Source organism: Columba livia, chromosome 6, assembly GCF_036013475.1.
Source record: "Columba livia isolate bColLiv1 breed racing homer chromosome 6, bColLiv1.pat.W.v2, whole genome shotgun sequence".
Lineage (NCBI taxonomy): Eukaryota > Metazoa > Chordata > Aves > Columbiformes > Columbidae > Columba > Columba livia.
Genome location: NC_088607.1, coordinates 13101273 through 13117926, shown reverse-complemented (window position 1 = coordinate 13117926; position 16654 = coordinate 13101273). Strand labels below are relative to the sequence as shown.

Genomic DNA, 16654 nt, shown 5'->3' with positions numbered 1-16654 from the left:
TCTTCTAGCTTTATACAGCATTTCACGCAACGGGAGGCTTGTTGCAGCTTCTAAGGTTTATCACAAATAATAAATAGCAATAATTATAATGAAGATACATATGTATATGGAGAATAATAAAACACTGTTCCTTAACAGTGCAGGACAAACTGAATTGTACTGGTCCAGAGAGGAGGGCCTGGGCTGTTCTGGTGGTGGACAGAGACTGGGAGGAGGTGGCTGAAGACTTGAGCTTGCTGCTCCTACTATTACCCCACAGACAGGAGGACTGGGACTTCTCAGCAGCTGCAGACAGCTGCCTGTCTCTGCTCAGAGACAAGCCTGTACAGACACTAGGGCCCTGATGACATCTTGGTGCTCTGCAATACAGTTACTAGCAAGCAGCCCAGTCCATGTGCATTGTCCTGTGTGTCTGGGACTGCTCCTGATAATATAAGTTTTGGTGACAGCCAGATCAAAGCAAAACACACCTGTGACCTCTTAAAGTCCCCCCCATCCTTCATGCAGCTTTTTAGGTGCATTGATGCTTGAGCACATTTTACATCTTGGTACAGGTCAGGCTGGACAGCATGAGTTGGCTGGCAGAGCCAGCGGCGATCACCCATGTCAGACTCACCTCGAATGGTATCAAGGCTGGGATATTAACAGACATGTTTGCAAAGGTGACATGCTGTCACCTTTCCCTCTCTTCTTCTCCCTCTCCTCCTCTGCCCTCACTCCTCCCTCACCCACAGCAATGAGGGAGCAAGCCCAGCTGTCCAGCAAACCACAGCGTCTGCCAGGGAACACAGCTGTGAAGCAGACGGTGTTGATCACTGCCACTCTGAGGGGTATCAGTGTGAGTTTAAGTAACTCTCATCCATAAAAATCTCCTTCCCAGTGTTGGAATGATGAATAATCCCTTTCACTTTGTCCTCCAGGTAAGAGTTGCCTGCAGCACATGCCGCACACAGCAGCAGAGCTCTGAGCTGGACCAAGTCTCCTGTTTGATGCCGCTAATTACTCACCATTAGCCCACAGCCCAGTCTGCCTGGTCAGAAACAAAGCAAACCAGCCCTTGAGTACTGTATTTAGGAGAATGCAACTTTTGATTCACAGGATTGTATAATTTCCTATCCCTTTGTTTTTAGAAAACCATTGACTGTCTGCAAGCCCACCTGGGAAATCTCAAAACAGTTTTAGAACCAGTCTCTTTTAGATAAAAAATATGCACCAGAAAATGCACTAATTTGCTAACCCGGCACATCAAATGCTTCAGTCAGCCAGGCAGCAAAGGGGCATAACCAATGCCAGATGACCTGGCTGTGGTGCTGCCAATATAAATAATGGAGAAAAGTCAAAGCAAACCATTTACAAAGAAGTGGCAGCCCAAAAGAAAACATGATTTAATTTGTGAATTGCTCACCAGCATACCCATGGTCAAAATTCCAAGCAATTAGTATTTTAAACAAACAATTCAACCAGTTCTACCTGCTGCCAGCCCAAAGCCTGCAGGTTTAAACACCATTACAGAAAGCAACATGGGGAACTGCAGTGCAACAGTGCGTACAGGACAAGAACTGGAGACAACACTTATCTTGGAGACCTTCCTCAATTACAAGTGTTGGCAAATAAGCCTGACTTCTGTCTGCCATCTTGACAGAAAATACAAAACACACATTGGCAAAAAAGTCCTGACAGAAAATCTCTGCCAGGCTCAACTACAGCTTGCAGCAACTCACCTCCTGTACAGAGAGAGGGATTCTCACTGGCAGGATAGGAAATGCACAGGAGGTGACTGAAGGGTCTCTGAGAGCAGTTTTCTTTTGCTCTCCCCTTCTCCAGGTCTGTACAACTCTACCCTGCAAGTCCTCTTCCCTGCTAAGTTTCAAACGGTCATTTTTGGATCAAGGATTATTTCACAGCCCAGAGAGGATTTTGAGAAGACTTCAGGAACAGAAGTACCTCTGATGCTCTCACTCAGGTGAGTTTTTACATAGTGGAAGAACATCTCCTGAAAATACCTGGGCACAGAGAATGAAACTAAACACAAGATTGTGCATAAAGCCCACAGCCCATAACAGTCCAAGGAAGCTGGCCAAGCACTGGGGATCGCTGCAGGGGCAGAAAGCGAAGAAAGCAGCAGAGTTGTTGCTGCGTGGACAGCTGAACTGCAACTGAGTCTACACTGTTTGTGGTACATCTTCTGTATCCCACCCCAAGATTTCTCTCCATATTTATATTGTCAAGATCCAACTTTGGTATCATAACAGATTTCCCCATTATCCACATTGTTTACACACAAACTTGTGTTAAGATTTTCTGAGGAAACTGTAGAAGGTAAAACAAGCCTATTGCCAAATTGTTTTAGTCTAAAATGGAGGGATTTTCTCCTCCCTTTAAAAATCTTTGGAAGTCTGCAAGTTGAAAAAGGCTGCAAAACTATTGTATCAGATCACAGAAAACATGCCCAAAGCATAGAACACGCAGCACAACAAGAATACTGTGTATGGTTTGATCCCTTCTTGGGGATCTTTCCTGGCACATGGAAAGTACCCTGTGATTTTGGATTCAGGGTAGAAAATAAATGATGATCCAAACTCAGCCTATGTTATTAACGCAGATCTTTACTGTGCCCCGTCTATACGGCATGCCAGTCTGCCACTTTAGGAAACATAAAAGCATTAAAAAAAATAGCCAAATCAAGTTTTTGAGCTTTTCAGTTTTTATGTTTACACACGATTGGCTTTTTGCAGCCCCTGGATGGCGGGTCCGTGCACATTTGTGTGTTGATAATGAAACTGCCTTTGTTGTAAATTTCAATTAGAAAACAAAAGGACATCGAATACATCCCTGCAGATTTAGCTTAGCTTGAAGAAGGATTGTTTTTTCCTCAAGAGTATATGGCATTTAGGAGAAGAGGAAAAGACAAAGGAGAACTAGGATAATCTCTCTATTGTATACAACAGAGGAAATAAATGATGAAGCAAAATAATTAGCTGGCTGAAAATTCTCCATCATATTTCTTTTTCACATCACTTTCATAGAAAAGTTTACAAAGAATAAAGTACTTTTTGTTTCCAACAGAGATTGAAAATGACAGAAAGTGGAAAATTTCTTTTTGTTCCTCTCCTCATTTTTTTCCAAGGCAGTAACAGGAATACAGGTCTTCCCCAAGTAAATGGTTTAAAAAATAATTAATAGCTTTTTAGAACATTTTTCACCATTGCTTTTTTGATTTTTATAATTAAAAATGAAAATCCCTGCCACTAAGAATTACACAAAGAAAACCACGCATTTCTTCCAAAAATGTTTGCTTAAATAGATCCCATTTGTGAACCCTCTTTGCTAACTTTTTCAAGCTGTAGTTTGCTTTGAGGCAGAACTTGAAGAAAGTCACTGCTAAATGAGGCTGGTGCAGTCTAAATCCAGAAATTATAAGACAGCTGACTTTTCAGACCTGTAGGGACATTGTACCCATGTAACATTTTTCAGGGATCACTACTATACAGTGGGGTAAAAGCACAAAACTTTTATATCCTTATTTCCATTCCTTTAACAGGTAAATAAAAACATTCTTTAAAAACACATTTCATGTACAATCATGAGGCTTGATTTTTCACTCAGCTCTGCCAGGTTTACACAGCTAAGATTCAAGAGTAGTAATTCATCTCTCTGAGTTCCTGTCTTCATATCTGAACTGTCCCGAGAACACAAGATGCAGCAGATACTGTCTAGCACTACATTAATACTGATGGGGTCAGAGTCTCTCGGTAGTTCGAAATCCATGTCAAACTGAAACCAGAGCATCCTCATCTTTTTTTTGGAGAAGCAAGAAAAGGCCAGCCCACAGGTGAATATATTCACTCAGAATATGTAAATACCTGTATAGTGATTTAAACCTGTGGTTTTCATGCTGTTGTCTCTAATCCTGTGATCAGTTTGTCCTGGGTTGAAGGGACTTTGAGAAAATGTTTCCCTTAAAATAATAAGACTTCTGGGGGAATGTCAAGCTTAGGTAGCAATGTTTCTGAGAGGAAAAAACATGTTTTTGTACAGACATGTTAGAACAGCTGTGCTCTGTATATCCTGGGAAGCTCTGACTATCTCCCAAGCCCATGCATGATGAAGACTAAGGCCATTCAGCAAATTTCCTGAGTCACTTCGAATGGAAGACTGCAAAGCTCTACAAGATTTCTGTTCCAGAGATAGGCCCTGTCAACAAGATCCTTCTTCTTCTTCGCTAGGAAGGTACTTCCTGTGATTTGGCTCTCAAGCATTTCAGGGCGGTGCTCATGTCTCAGTGCCAAAGTAAACAACAGAAGGAGACGTCTCTGCTGGGCTACTAAGGCGTTGCCTCTAGGGCAACATGCTCTGTTGTGAGCTCGGTTTATTGCCACTGATCATCAGGGATTTATCATGGATTGGCATTTATCATAGTAAAGATCGGTGTTATTTTCAGGGATGGGCATTTCAACTCACATCAGCTTTTCATTCTCCTGGGCGCTTCACCACCATAAATCAATTTCCAAACATTTGCTTATCTGAGTATTGCAAAAGAGATGTAAATCACGAGACTTATTTCCATTAGTGCAACACTAGACTGTGCAATCTGGATCTTATTTTGGTTCTGAAGGCAACACCATACCACTTGCTATAACTGCTGTGGCATGAAGGTGTGTGAAATTCTTTTAAATTCTATTTCTACTTCTATTTATTTGCTGAACTGGTCCTCAGAAAGAAAGGCTTGGGTCCTTCCTGGCTGCTGTCATGCTGCACCTGCTTTTCCTGGGGCGCACAGCCTTCCCTGCCATGTGCAGGCTTGCAAAGCCCCAATTTAAATGGCACTCCTTTATTAGAGGATACATTCCAGAGGCATAAAATATTATTATCCGATATACGTGGCTAAACGACTGCCGATCTCCTGCAGGACTGCAAGCACAAGATGGGACACGAGACTCTTGGTAAAATCACTCTCCAGAATTCACCTCACGTGGCAGCTGGAAGCTTCGTACACGTTCTCAGCACTGAGTTTGGAGGCTGCCTTGGGGACCCTTCTCTTTCACACTGCAAAAATTACTGAAGAATAAGTTAATCTCATTGAGAGCTAGTAACAATTCTTTGAGAGCTAGTTGTCCTTTCTTTGGAACATTGTCCCACATTACCAAAATTATGCCTCCATCACTTTTTTAGCTTTTCCCCTCTTCAAAAACTGCTAAGTATCGTCTTCATGAGAGGGATATTAACTGTCCTCTTCCTACTCCTTTCACAAATTTTCCTCGTATTCTCTTTACAGGGAGGAGCTATGAAAATTGCTGCTGTTTTCAAGTTTTTCAAATTTTGTACCTTTCCCTGGTCTATTCACTTGAACTGGGTCTTGAGCTACTCTTTATTTACAAAATGAAACTTCTCATTTAACTTGCAGTGAATTGTTCCTACTCCTTGATTTAATACCTGAAGCTTTAATTCACAAGTGCTAAGATTTTTAGCTTTCCTAACTACTTTTTCCAAAAGATCATCCTTGCTGAGTTCTGCTGGAAGGACATTCACTCGAAGCAAGCAAATGCACCATCAGATCTATACTGAGAAGGTACGCTGTACATAACACCTGTTTTGATAAGCATTTGTTCATGCTAGAAGAAATATTCATTTATCCAGAAATGACAACTATTACACTGGTTACAGTATCAATTTGAGTATGTGTTTTGCAGGCTACTGTGACACCTTTTCCAACTCATCCCCCCCACCTCAAAATCTCTTCAGCTCAGTAAATACTGATAAAATGAAGCACTGGATTATTGGAAATAAGAAGTATGTAGTTTACAGCACCAATAAAAAGCGGAGTCCAGAGTAGAAGACTGATACAACAGTCTTTTTTTTTTTTTTAAATGCTGTTTTCAGTAAGCAAAGAGGCTATAAAGTCCAAAGCTGTTAGATTCTATACTGCACACAGGGCTGACAGCAAGGATGCAGGGAGAATATGTGAGAGGGTAAGAAAAATGCTTCATTTTTATTGCACCTTGAATAAAAAGAGAACTCTGACCAAAGTTCTTTGAAGTGATACAATCCAGAAGCTCATATCCTCATTTCAATGCTGCATCCACAGAAGCTTTGATCTACAGATCTGAAAGCAAGGCAAATGCCTTTGTCCTCAACAGAGGGATGGGAGGCTCATGGTGGGAGACATCAAACTGGGCTGTGATGGATTTGGTCACAGGTTCTAAATCACTTCTGTACCAGCACAGTATCTTTCTCCTCCTAATTATGTGTCCTTAATCTGTGTGATGACAGTCTTAAGCCATTTCAAATTCATCAACCACTTTGTTAGGAAATAGAATAAGGTGGATAGATTAAATGATTACATGTCAGTCTTTCAATGCTTCAACAAAAATAATAATAGATGCACTGTATAGAACAACCAAAGTCAATAAGTTTTAACTTATTTGTCTCTGCAAGAACACATCAAAAACAGGCACTAGAGGAGTCACACTGTTCAGCAGAGCTAACCATGAGCCAGAGTCTGCAAAGATCTTTCAACAGGGAAGTTATAGGTGTCTTTGTCTAGAACATACCTTCATCTTGACTTTCAAGGTGAGCAGGTTGTTTACAAAAAGACACCTTTATATCAGGTTTGCTGAAAGTACAGTGGTCTGTCTCTGTTCAACCTGGTCATTTGAAAGATTGGGAGAGAGTAAAGTGTCTACAGTGTGCTGCCTGCTCTGTGCTGGTTATCCTGGAGGTAACACAGAGCTTGGCTCTGCTCATGAGGAACTTGGGACAGACTGAAACTGGGATCTAACTTTGTTCCACACTGGGATTTCTTTTTCAAGATCTTGGCCGAAAGTTACAAGGTCTGCCTTTCTCAAATTCTGTTGTTATATATGGATTTTTATAAATATTCTTTTTGTCTTTCACAGTGCCATTCATCTGTATCTTGTGCTGAAATTAATTATAGCATTCATGGACTTCCCTCTATTTTGATACGCCAGCACTTCAGTAATTCCGATCAAGTTTCACATCTAAATCTGACACCCTGGCACAGTCTTCCTAACTATACAAATGTTCCCAGAGAGACAGAACAATGAACCAGATCCATAGGACACAGTCACAACATCAACTCAACACTTCTCTTCAGAAACCATTTGGAAAAAAAAAAAAACATATACAAAGATTAAAATAAGCCAATCCCCCCATATTCTTTTTTGTCTTGACTCAAAGTTAATTGTGAACAGACACGGTAAAAGCTGCAAACTGTAGCTGGAGTTATAGAGTAGTTAGAGACACACCATTTACCAACAGTTAGAATGAGGGTAAATATTTGAGCAGTATTATAGAAGTCAAAAGTCAGAGCTGGCAGCTCATTAACAAGTGTTTTTCAATCTGTTTTACGATCCCTCACTGTTCTTTAGCATAGAACATCTTTTAGTTTGCATCTTTCTTTTGTGGGTTAAGAGCAGCAGCCATCACCATTCATGGTTATTTTTATGCTCGTATTCCCTTCACATGTCTCCAAGCTTTTTGCTTTTCATTAGAGATTGTGCTTCTGCAAGCAAATCTCTAGCCAGACACACCTTTACCATACGAAACCACAAGTGATATGCTAATTCCAATCAAAAACTGTTTGTTGAAGGATAAACAAGGGGAAGATTTGTGACCCATAGAGAACAGACCAGTGCAGGTCTATGGCCCTTTGATTGATTTCTGCTCCATAAGAACAGAGAAGTACAACGCAGTCTGCGAAATATCTACCCATGTATACTGGTGCAGTAGTAGTAAAGGCAGTAATAATAATAATTTCCGTAGAAATCATGCAGATCTTTCATGCATGATGGTCTTACAGTTAATTCAGTCACAGTCTGAAGCCTGACCCAAGCTGCTGCATCAACCACAATTCATATAATTGCTCTGCAACTCACTGTTACGATCAAAATGCCAATGTTAAGGTGACAACTGTAGGGCCAGCTCTCCAGTATGCCAGAGCTGACTGGGAAGGTTTTTATTTTCAGCAGGACTCATATTTCTATGGAGCTAGACAGGAACGCTTCTTCATTTTAACTGCAGATTTTTTTCACACATTTTTCCTGGTGGTCCCAAGGAAAAGATGATCCTAAGCTGGCTGGGGTCATACTGCCTTGCACAATGGGGTTTTCTCCTGGAATAGTTCACCAGTTTTGCAAAAGGTGAGTATTACAATTTCAGTTGCAATGCAACAGAGATATAAACATGGAATTTTTAGAGAAAGACAATGAGGAGTAGCTGGCTTTACTGGGAAAGCCCCTACATAGTCTAGCCCCTAGGCTCAGGGTTACTCTTTTACTCCTTGCTCTCCCAGAAATGGCCATCAGTGATTCTATCACTCCTTCACATAATGTTGCTTGCAAGAGGATCTCATTTTACAAGTCAGCTTTTCTCCAGTGCCAAGAAGGTATTTAAAATCAAAAGTAAAAGGATAAAAGGTGGCATGACAGCACTGTGCTCCAGCTGCTCAGCTGGTAGGGCAGAACCCTTGGGAAAAAGGAAGCTTTTATTTTCAGTGGGTTGTTTGTACCAGGGTCTGAACACTGACTTCAGACTAGCAGATTATTTTTTAAATAGCTCTGAGTAAGAGATTTGCAAGTGAACCCTCAAAACTTGAACCCAAGCTCTTTAAGTAGCCTCTGCTTCCAGTTTCTGGCAGTTTTTCAGACTTGGCTCTGAAGCTTCTGACTCTGCCCATTTCTGTTTTCATGTCTCTGCTTGAAAAACCTCGTTTCTTTTCCAAAGCACAGAACTATTACCTTTCCCAAAAGCCAGGTCTGTTGTTTGTCATTTCTCAGCAAGATGACTGGCTGAAAACATGGTTGTTATTCAAACTTTTCATTTCAGAGCACATAAGATTCTTATTAATTTGCTTCCATCAGAAGTGCATCTTGTGAGACCTGCGATAACACACAGCCTTCTCTTATTGGAATCAGGGCACCATGGGCTCATCCTCACTCTGTACGTTATGTGTACCAGGTGTTCATGCTGGAATGGATGTTTCTGAGTATATTTATTGTTATCATATAGTTGCCAGATACCTGTTATGGTGGCTGCCTTCCTTACCTAGTGCCTACAAAGGAACTGCCCTTTGGATTCTACTTTAATTAAACATCCATGACTCAAGTTGTCAGCTGAAGTCTTTGTAAACACAATACCTAAAGAGGTTTTTAGTTTCTAGCATATATTGAAGAGTTCAGAACAAAATATTTACCCCCTGCCCCCAAATATTAAAAATCTGTACTAAGAAAATAATTCTGTTATGTATTCTGGCAAGGTAAAAATAATGGATAGAACACAGCATAGGCAGTGATCTGAAGTGAAGAACTCCCACTAGCAAGTGTGAGTATTTTTGGAGATTGGTACATTGAGTTCACCCAGTTGCTTTTGCAAAGGTGAGGTACCGACAGGGAGTTCAGCAAGAACACTGACCCACTGCTCCTCCTTCTGTCAGAAAAAAATTGCCTAAGCCTATAAGGATGAACCATGTGAGAATCTTTATACATTTATTTTGATGTACAAGTGTAATTTTAAGTACATAAAATTACACAATTGTAGAAAATAAAGCTGAAAAGGCCTTCAAGTAGGCATTTTGTCCAGCTCTCTGTCCCAAAACGCAGCTCTACCTTAACTATTCTTGATAGATTTATTTTTAAAATATTTTTAAACATTTCCATGAGGTTTCAGAGCCTCCTGAGATGATCTGGTCCCTATCTCACTATGCTTACTGTTAGAAAATGTCTTGAAGTTCCAAAACAAGTATCTCCTACTTCAGCAGAGGATCAGTTCCTCTCTTCCACTGCCAGTGTAATTTCTCTCCTTTCTTGCCACCACCTTTTATGTATTTGAATGCTGTTATCATATGTGCCATTTTAACAGCAGTCTAAGCTTCTCCTGTCCCTGCAGCTTTCCTCAGATACTAAGTTTCCTGGACCTCTGGTCACTGGGAACTACCATGACACTTCATGGGGACTACCCACATGCTTAAAGCTTCATGCACATTTAAGTACTGTGCTGAACGGGGGACTTCATTCCTAGCATTGCCCAAGGCTGTCAGACACATGCTGATGTAGTTTAATTGCATGACACTTCAATTAATCACTGTTTTGATAATAACAATCTGTCAGTTTTGCAAATGACTTTGAATTTGTAACTGCAGGCAAAAACTACCATATTTTGCTGATGAAGGACAACCAGTGCCAAATTGTCGTGAACCTCACTGACCTGACCAGCAGGCAGTGTTCAACTTCCAGTTTCCTAAGTTATTCCCTCAACTGTGCAGGCATGAACAGTGTCTATTGGAAACTGGTGTTCTTAATATTTCTAGAAGCAAATTATTTTGCCAATAAACAGCCATGTCCAATACCTAATGCTTACTGATACACACATATATCCTCATCGATAAAAAGGTCCAGTCTCCTCCATTTGAGTACACAAAACGTGGCAGACACAGTAGCATCTGTGGTAGATAATGCACACAAAGCATATGCAGTCAACTAAAACATAAAGAAATCAACAAGCCAATACATGCACATAAAATATTATAATTAAAACTAAGGAAGACAGAGGCCAAGTGGGAGGAAGACGGAATAGAAACAGAGACTAAGCAATTGCCAGAATCAAGAGCAATCACCTCAGAGGAGGGAGGGCAGTGAACTATAGTTGGGTGGGTGTTAAAGGGGCTGGTAGAATTACATGCTCCTACTTCTGTTCTGTTTACTGTAGCTATTTGCAATGCCAGTGGAATCGTTTAGCTTTTCCTAAAACAAATGTGCAGTGTCTGCACAATTGAACAACAACAAACTAGTGAAAAAAGACCAGTATCTAGAAGCAATACAAGTAAGTGTACAATAAAATCGGATGTGCAGCACCTAAAATATAAACAACTTAGCAATAAACAAGCAAATTATCAAATACAAGAGAATCGTTTGTTACATACTTGTGTGCATCTAAAATATTCACAAAATATTTGTGTGTCAAGTATTCAGGAACTGTTAGGGACAACTGTGAAGAGTATTTAAAATACTCAGAGAGAATATGCTGAGACTATCCCTTCAATTAATTTTTAATACTTTACCTAGAATCTGCATTTTTAACGCATCAGTGGGAAAACACAGTCAATTCATTTGTGGAATATATTCAAAAGCTGCTCTGATTTGAACACGTACCTACATCTTCATGAGCGAGCCTCCATATTTGGTGATCACCTCTTGGGATTCCTCCACCAGAGATGATGAACATTAAGTCACAGTTTAATCACTTACAGCATCAGTTCGAACATGGCTGCATCTGTGGTGGACAAATTAAAAGGGAAGCTTAGACTGCAGTTGCATTCATCCTAGTAATGGCTTTAATAGGTCAAAGCATTGAAGAAGGCTGCATCTCCCACTTAGCTGCTTCCCAGAAAGAAAACACCTGAAGAGCATTTAATCTTATCCCAGTCTTCCCACCTTTCTTCTATCCCAGTTATAGAGATGAAAAAAATTTCTTACAAATTAATTAAATGAAATCAGTTGTTGATATAAAAATCATCCATTCCCATGAAATCAGCTAAGCTAAAGATGAAACTGGCCCACGTCGTTTTGCTGTTTCAGAAATAAGTGCAGCAATAATTAATAGCAGCAATAGAGTTTACCATGGCGACTTCAGGGTGTGGAGTTTGATCCTCCACATTTTGGATGTTAAGTCACTGCAACTTTTCCATCATATCTGTGAGGCCAGTTCTTGCACATAAGTTTACTTAGAAAAGGAAAAGTAACTATTTCTGTGCAAGAATATACATGAGCCACATCCTTCCTATTTTGTTTTTAGTCAATGGTATTTCTCCTGTGCCTCTAGTGACAAACCCAAGTCTTAAGAGTGCATCACAGAATGACTTCATCACCATGCCCTGCTACTGAAATCTGTCAATATGCAGGACAACGTATCTTTGGTGGACTCAGGTTCATGATAAAAGGAAAATGTATAAATTCTTTAGCTTCTTGAGTTCCCCTCAACTTCTCCACTGCCTGGTGACTCTGCAGAGAGCTGTATCTCTATTTATTGTCCAGTGTCAAAATCACACTGCAGGCTTAACAGTTAAAAATCCATACTACATCTGGCATAATGAGACCGGCAGAACTGAGGAACATTGCCCGTAGAACCAGGCAGAAAGGGCAGCATCTTCATGCGCAGTTTTCCCAGCAGTGCTATGTAGTGACTCTGATATTGCAGGACAGCATCAACTTCAAGCATCACTCCAGTATTGGCTTTTGAGGTATCTTTGTACTTTTCACCTGCAAGATGTACCCATGGTGTACCTGAAAAGCTGGAGATCACTGAGAAGAGCTATTTATTTGTTCTAAGTGGAACCTGAAAGTCCTTGAGAAGTCAACAGCAAAACATCAAGATCTTCCAGTAACAATCTCTGCCTATCATCCCATCATCCTTTTTCTTTTTTTAAAACAAACAAACAAACAAACACAAACCCCACAATGTTAGTAAATCAGCAGTTACAGCGAGGCACACTAACTGGTACTGCAAAGTAGCAGTAGCTCCTGCATTATAGCAATATTTGTGCGAAAGCATGGCTCCTTAGGTTTGAGAGAAAAGTCTAGGACAAGGAAGTGTTAGACCAGAGGTAGTTCAACAGCTAGGCTTGATTTTAGAAAGTGAGAATCCTGCTTTAAAGAAAAAAAAAATCTGACACAGAATTCCTCACTGAAATGAAAAAGAAAGATGTCACCAAAATAAACTGTAGGGAGTAGATGATGATATTCTTGACTGCTCTTTGTACCTGTGCATCACACATGATTAAGCAGGGTGCACCCATATGTGCACTGCTGATCCCAGAAAAAAATGAATCCTGCATAGGACTTGTTATCCAGACAGTGGACAATGTGGACAGTTTTAAGGTTAGTCATGCCCGGTTCCACAGACTCAAGAAGAGGCAGTGCATATGCTAGCTAAAATTCCAGGGTGATCTATCTGCTGATCTAAATCCTGTGGAGTCTTTCAAGAGAAAACTTGTCAGTGCATACCCATGTGTTGAGTTACTACCAAGCATTTAACAATGATGAAATAGCTTATTCTGGCATATGTTATCCATAAATGCTTATAATTAACTCAAAAATGTACTAAACTTTAAAACATCAAAACCAGAATAACTCTTTCAGCTGCGAATGATTTCCAGTTATAGGAGCGTTACTTGAAATGACATGGCATGGCTGTCATCACAGAGGCTGATGACCAAGAGTGCTTGTTCAGTGACTATCAATATGTGTGATGCAGGTCATTGGTGCCAGGACACAACCTCAAAGCTACGTGGGCTCCTGATGGGAAAACATCCCTAATTAAAGTCGGTAGCACATGCTAACCTGGTTTACCAAAGAATTTTCTTTCTTCTACTAGCATCGGTTCAGCATTCCTGGACTCCATTTAAGAAAAATGTTTGTCAGCCAAAACAGAGTTTCTTTAATGTGCTGAGAAGGAGTCTGATTGCCTTCTCACACATTAAAGACAGTGAGAAACACTTATGCTAATGCAGTCAGCTGCAGTTCCAGTATCACAGCACCACATGAAATCATAACCTTAGCTCATTCCATCTGCCACACTTCTCCTAAGTTCCATCAGCACAGCATAGTTCAGCTTCCCTTCAATTCAGCAGGAACTTTCTCAACAACCTCAAATGTCACAAGCACTGAACTGCCCTTCTGCAGTAAGTCAGCATGACAATGGTAAAAATAATGTAAGAATAATCACTTTGACCCATTGAGGTTGTAAGAAAATATTACACACACATTAGTAAAGCTCTTTCTGTATGCCTATGTAGAGAAACAGACTCAAAATAGAGTTATTTCAGATACGAACACGAAGAGAAAAATTATACTGCAATTACTTTGGAAATAATTGGAACAAAAGCATTATGGCTCACAAACACTGAAATGCCCATTTTGAAATGAGCCATAACTGGCAGAAACAGTGTATTTTACTCAAGAAACAAGAAGTCCAAAAACATCACTGCACGTTTTACTTGCTAAAGGAAATGGCACAAAAGACATTCTTGTTGCCTTCCCTATAGCTGAGTATTTTGAGAGAAGGGATGATATACAAGTATTTATTGAGTTCTCATTGTCTGTGAGTACCTTGTCTTTTGACTTTTAAAGAATTTGCTTCAGCTTTTATATTAAAAAGTGAGAGTTTTACACCTGTTCACAATTCTTGGAGAACTGCCTGCCTCACAATCCTGAGGCAGCTGTCCTTGGACATGTGATTTTGTTTGCACGAATAATACATAGACATATCTCCCATATCACAACAACTATGCAAACTTAAAACTTTATGTAAGTTACTAACTCTATTACAGGAAAACAGGAGAGAGCTTTAAGTCAGCTCCCACATACGCCTATTAACCTGTGAGCCTGGTTTGCGACATCAGCGTGGTCAGTGCCAGACAACGTTGACACACAGCTATCTCAGCCCTCTAGACGTGACTTTATTGTCAGCAGGATCCAGAGATGGAAAACTCCCATGAACACCACATTCATATTTAATCTCAGGAAAGGCACTCTAAATTTTTACTTTATAAGGCTTTCTCTAGCCTCAGGTAAATGACATAATTTGTTTCTTAATAACAGGCAGGAAGTGTATTTTTAAATCCTGCTTGCGAATGCTGCAGTTCAGTAGGGAAGAAGGTGCACTCAGTAGAATGGTTATGTGTTCTACAACAAAACAATAACCAGTGATGCTGCTGAAGTGCTGATGGACACTACTTACTCATGTCTACATTCAGAGCAAATGTGAAACCCCCAGGAGTCCAGGGAGAAGGTAAAATGTGCATCTCCATCTGTGATTACCTGCCCACTGGATTACTTGTTTGGTAGCTCAGTTTATTTCACCATGTCCACCCAAGGCCTATAGACTATGAGTAAATGCCCCCAGACTAGCTAGTCTGCACTAGCAAATAAACTGTGCCTGCTTCTCCAGCTTCACTAGTTTCAGCAGTACAAATAAATGTGAGCAACCCAAGAGTTACATGTGCACAGCATGAAATGAACTTTTGGATTCAGTATGTGAGAAAATGAAATGACTCTACGAGTTCCACTACAATCCAAACACATTTAATGCAAAAATACGCTCAGACCATCACAGATGTCAAGCTGTACCACGGACTAGTTTGGGCAAGGGCTTAGATTTAAAAGGTTTGAATTTTCTTAAAATAATGTTCAATTAGTTCTCCAGCAAAGACAAGAACACTGAAGGTCTGTTTATTGTTTCCTTCGTCTGGTACAGTCTCATAAAGACTTAAACCATAATTTTTGGCATGACTATGTCAGAGAAAATCCCACAAGCTGACACAAAAATAAGAGACAGCCTTATGCCATTCCCTTTTATTAGCACTGTGCCTCACCCTCTTGGTTAATCACACATGCAGCGGCAAGAACTAGAAGCCCATCTCGGCTGGCTCTTACATTATCTTTTGTAATGGCAAATTGCAGTGCCTCTCAGCTACAATAAATTATGTCAGTATTTTGTTTTCAAGACAGGTACCTTGAAAATTGAAGTAAACAATAACGGATAGTCTAAGCAAGCCCCAGATGTAAAGCAGAAAAGGCAAAAAAATTTTACTTCTGCTTTAGCTCCATGATGGTGTCATTCTAGTGACTTCACTGTAAAATGGACACTTGCGCCATTATGAGCACAGAATCTATCTCCCAAGGACAGGTTTTGTTGTAGCAAACTGGTTTTACTCCAGGAATCTTGTCTATAAAGCCCTTCCCTTGATATGTTTACATGGCTATAAGCAAGTCAGAACATATTTCTGAGGAGTGAATTGCAGCCAGCAAAAACACAGCCCTAGGCCCATGCTGAAGTGGATAGGATTTAAAAATTTCTGCAGCAGTTAGTGGTTAGGCACATAAAAACACTCCACCCTCCTGCCTCAGGCAAAAGAGAATATGTAGACAGTGCAGAGTGTACTTCATGCGTCAAGATGCATCATTTGGCTCTAAACAAGATCAACAGATTTCGGAAAAATGAGAGAAGGGGGAGATGCATATGCGCCTTAAGACTTGTATGTTGACTAACATCTCAGCCACTCGTTAGCAATGGTTAGGGACAAAAGGCCTGGCTGTTGTGCCCAGCAAGCTGTTAAATAGAAGTTTTGTGGTGCTCCTGGCATTCTGGAAATGAATAACCCATAAAGGTCAAACTGGAGTCTCTAAACCCAAAGTCAGTAACCTTTACTATTACTCTCCATTTTGGCTTTGCTACTACAGATGATGCCCATGGGGGAACAGAACATGTTCTTGTCCTGTCAGTGCTGATGTGTGAGCCCCAGTGCTATAAGATTAATGAAAGAGACAATATACAGATAATATCTTCCAATTGTGCAGACACACTGGTGTAAACTAAAAAAATAATAAAATCCAATCACTGAAATGTCATCACAGAAACACACAAAAAAAAACCAACCAGGAAGCACGTTTTCCTTTTGGTTGTTTGGGGAAATATGTTTCTCTGAAGGGAAGCAATATGCTCAGCAAATAGAGCTCAGTAATTTTATTACCCAGTGCACAGTTTCTTATGCATTTTTTAATTTTATTTTGCTTGCTCCAAGCTATTCTGATCATAAAAAGGAATTTTAAAAAACCAAACAATAGCATTATAGTGCTTAATA

General features: G+C 40.2%; 1 protein-coding gene across 2 annotated transcripts in view; it reads right to left on the bottom strand.

Annotated features, from left to right (window-relative positions):
* COL17A1 (collagen type XVII alpha 1 chain) overlaps positions 1-16654 on the bottom strand; it is a 63951-nt gene that overhangs the window by 44988 nt on the left and 2309 nt on the right. For both annotated transcript variants that reach the window (XM_065067100.1, XM_065067101.1), the window contains exon 2: positions 11166-11286. In XM_065067100.1, coding sequence (XP_064923172.1) covers positions 11166-11238 — 73 coding nt within the window. In that variant the 5' untranslated portion in view covers positions 11239-11286. The remainder of the gene's footprint in view (positions 1-11165; positions 11287-16654) is intronic.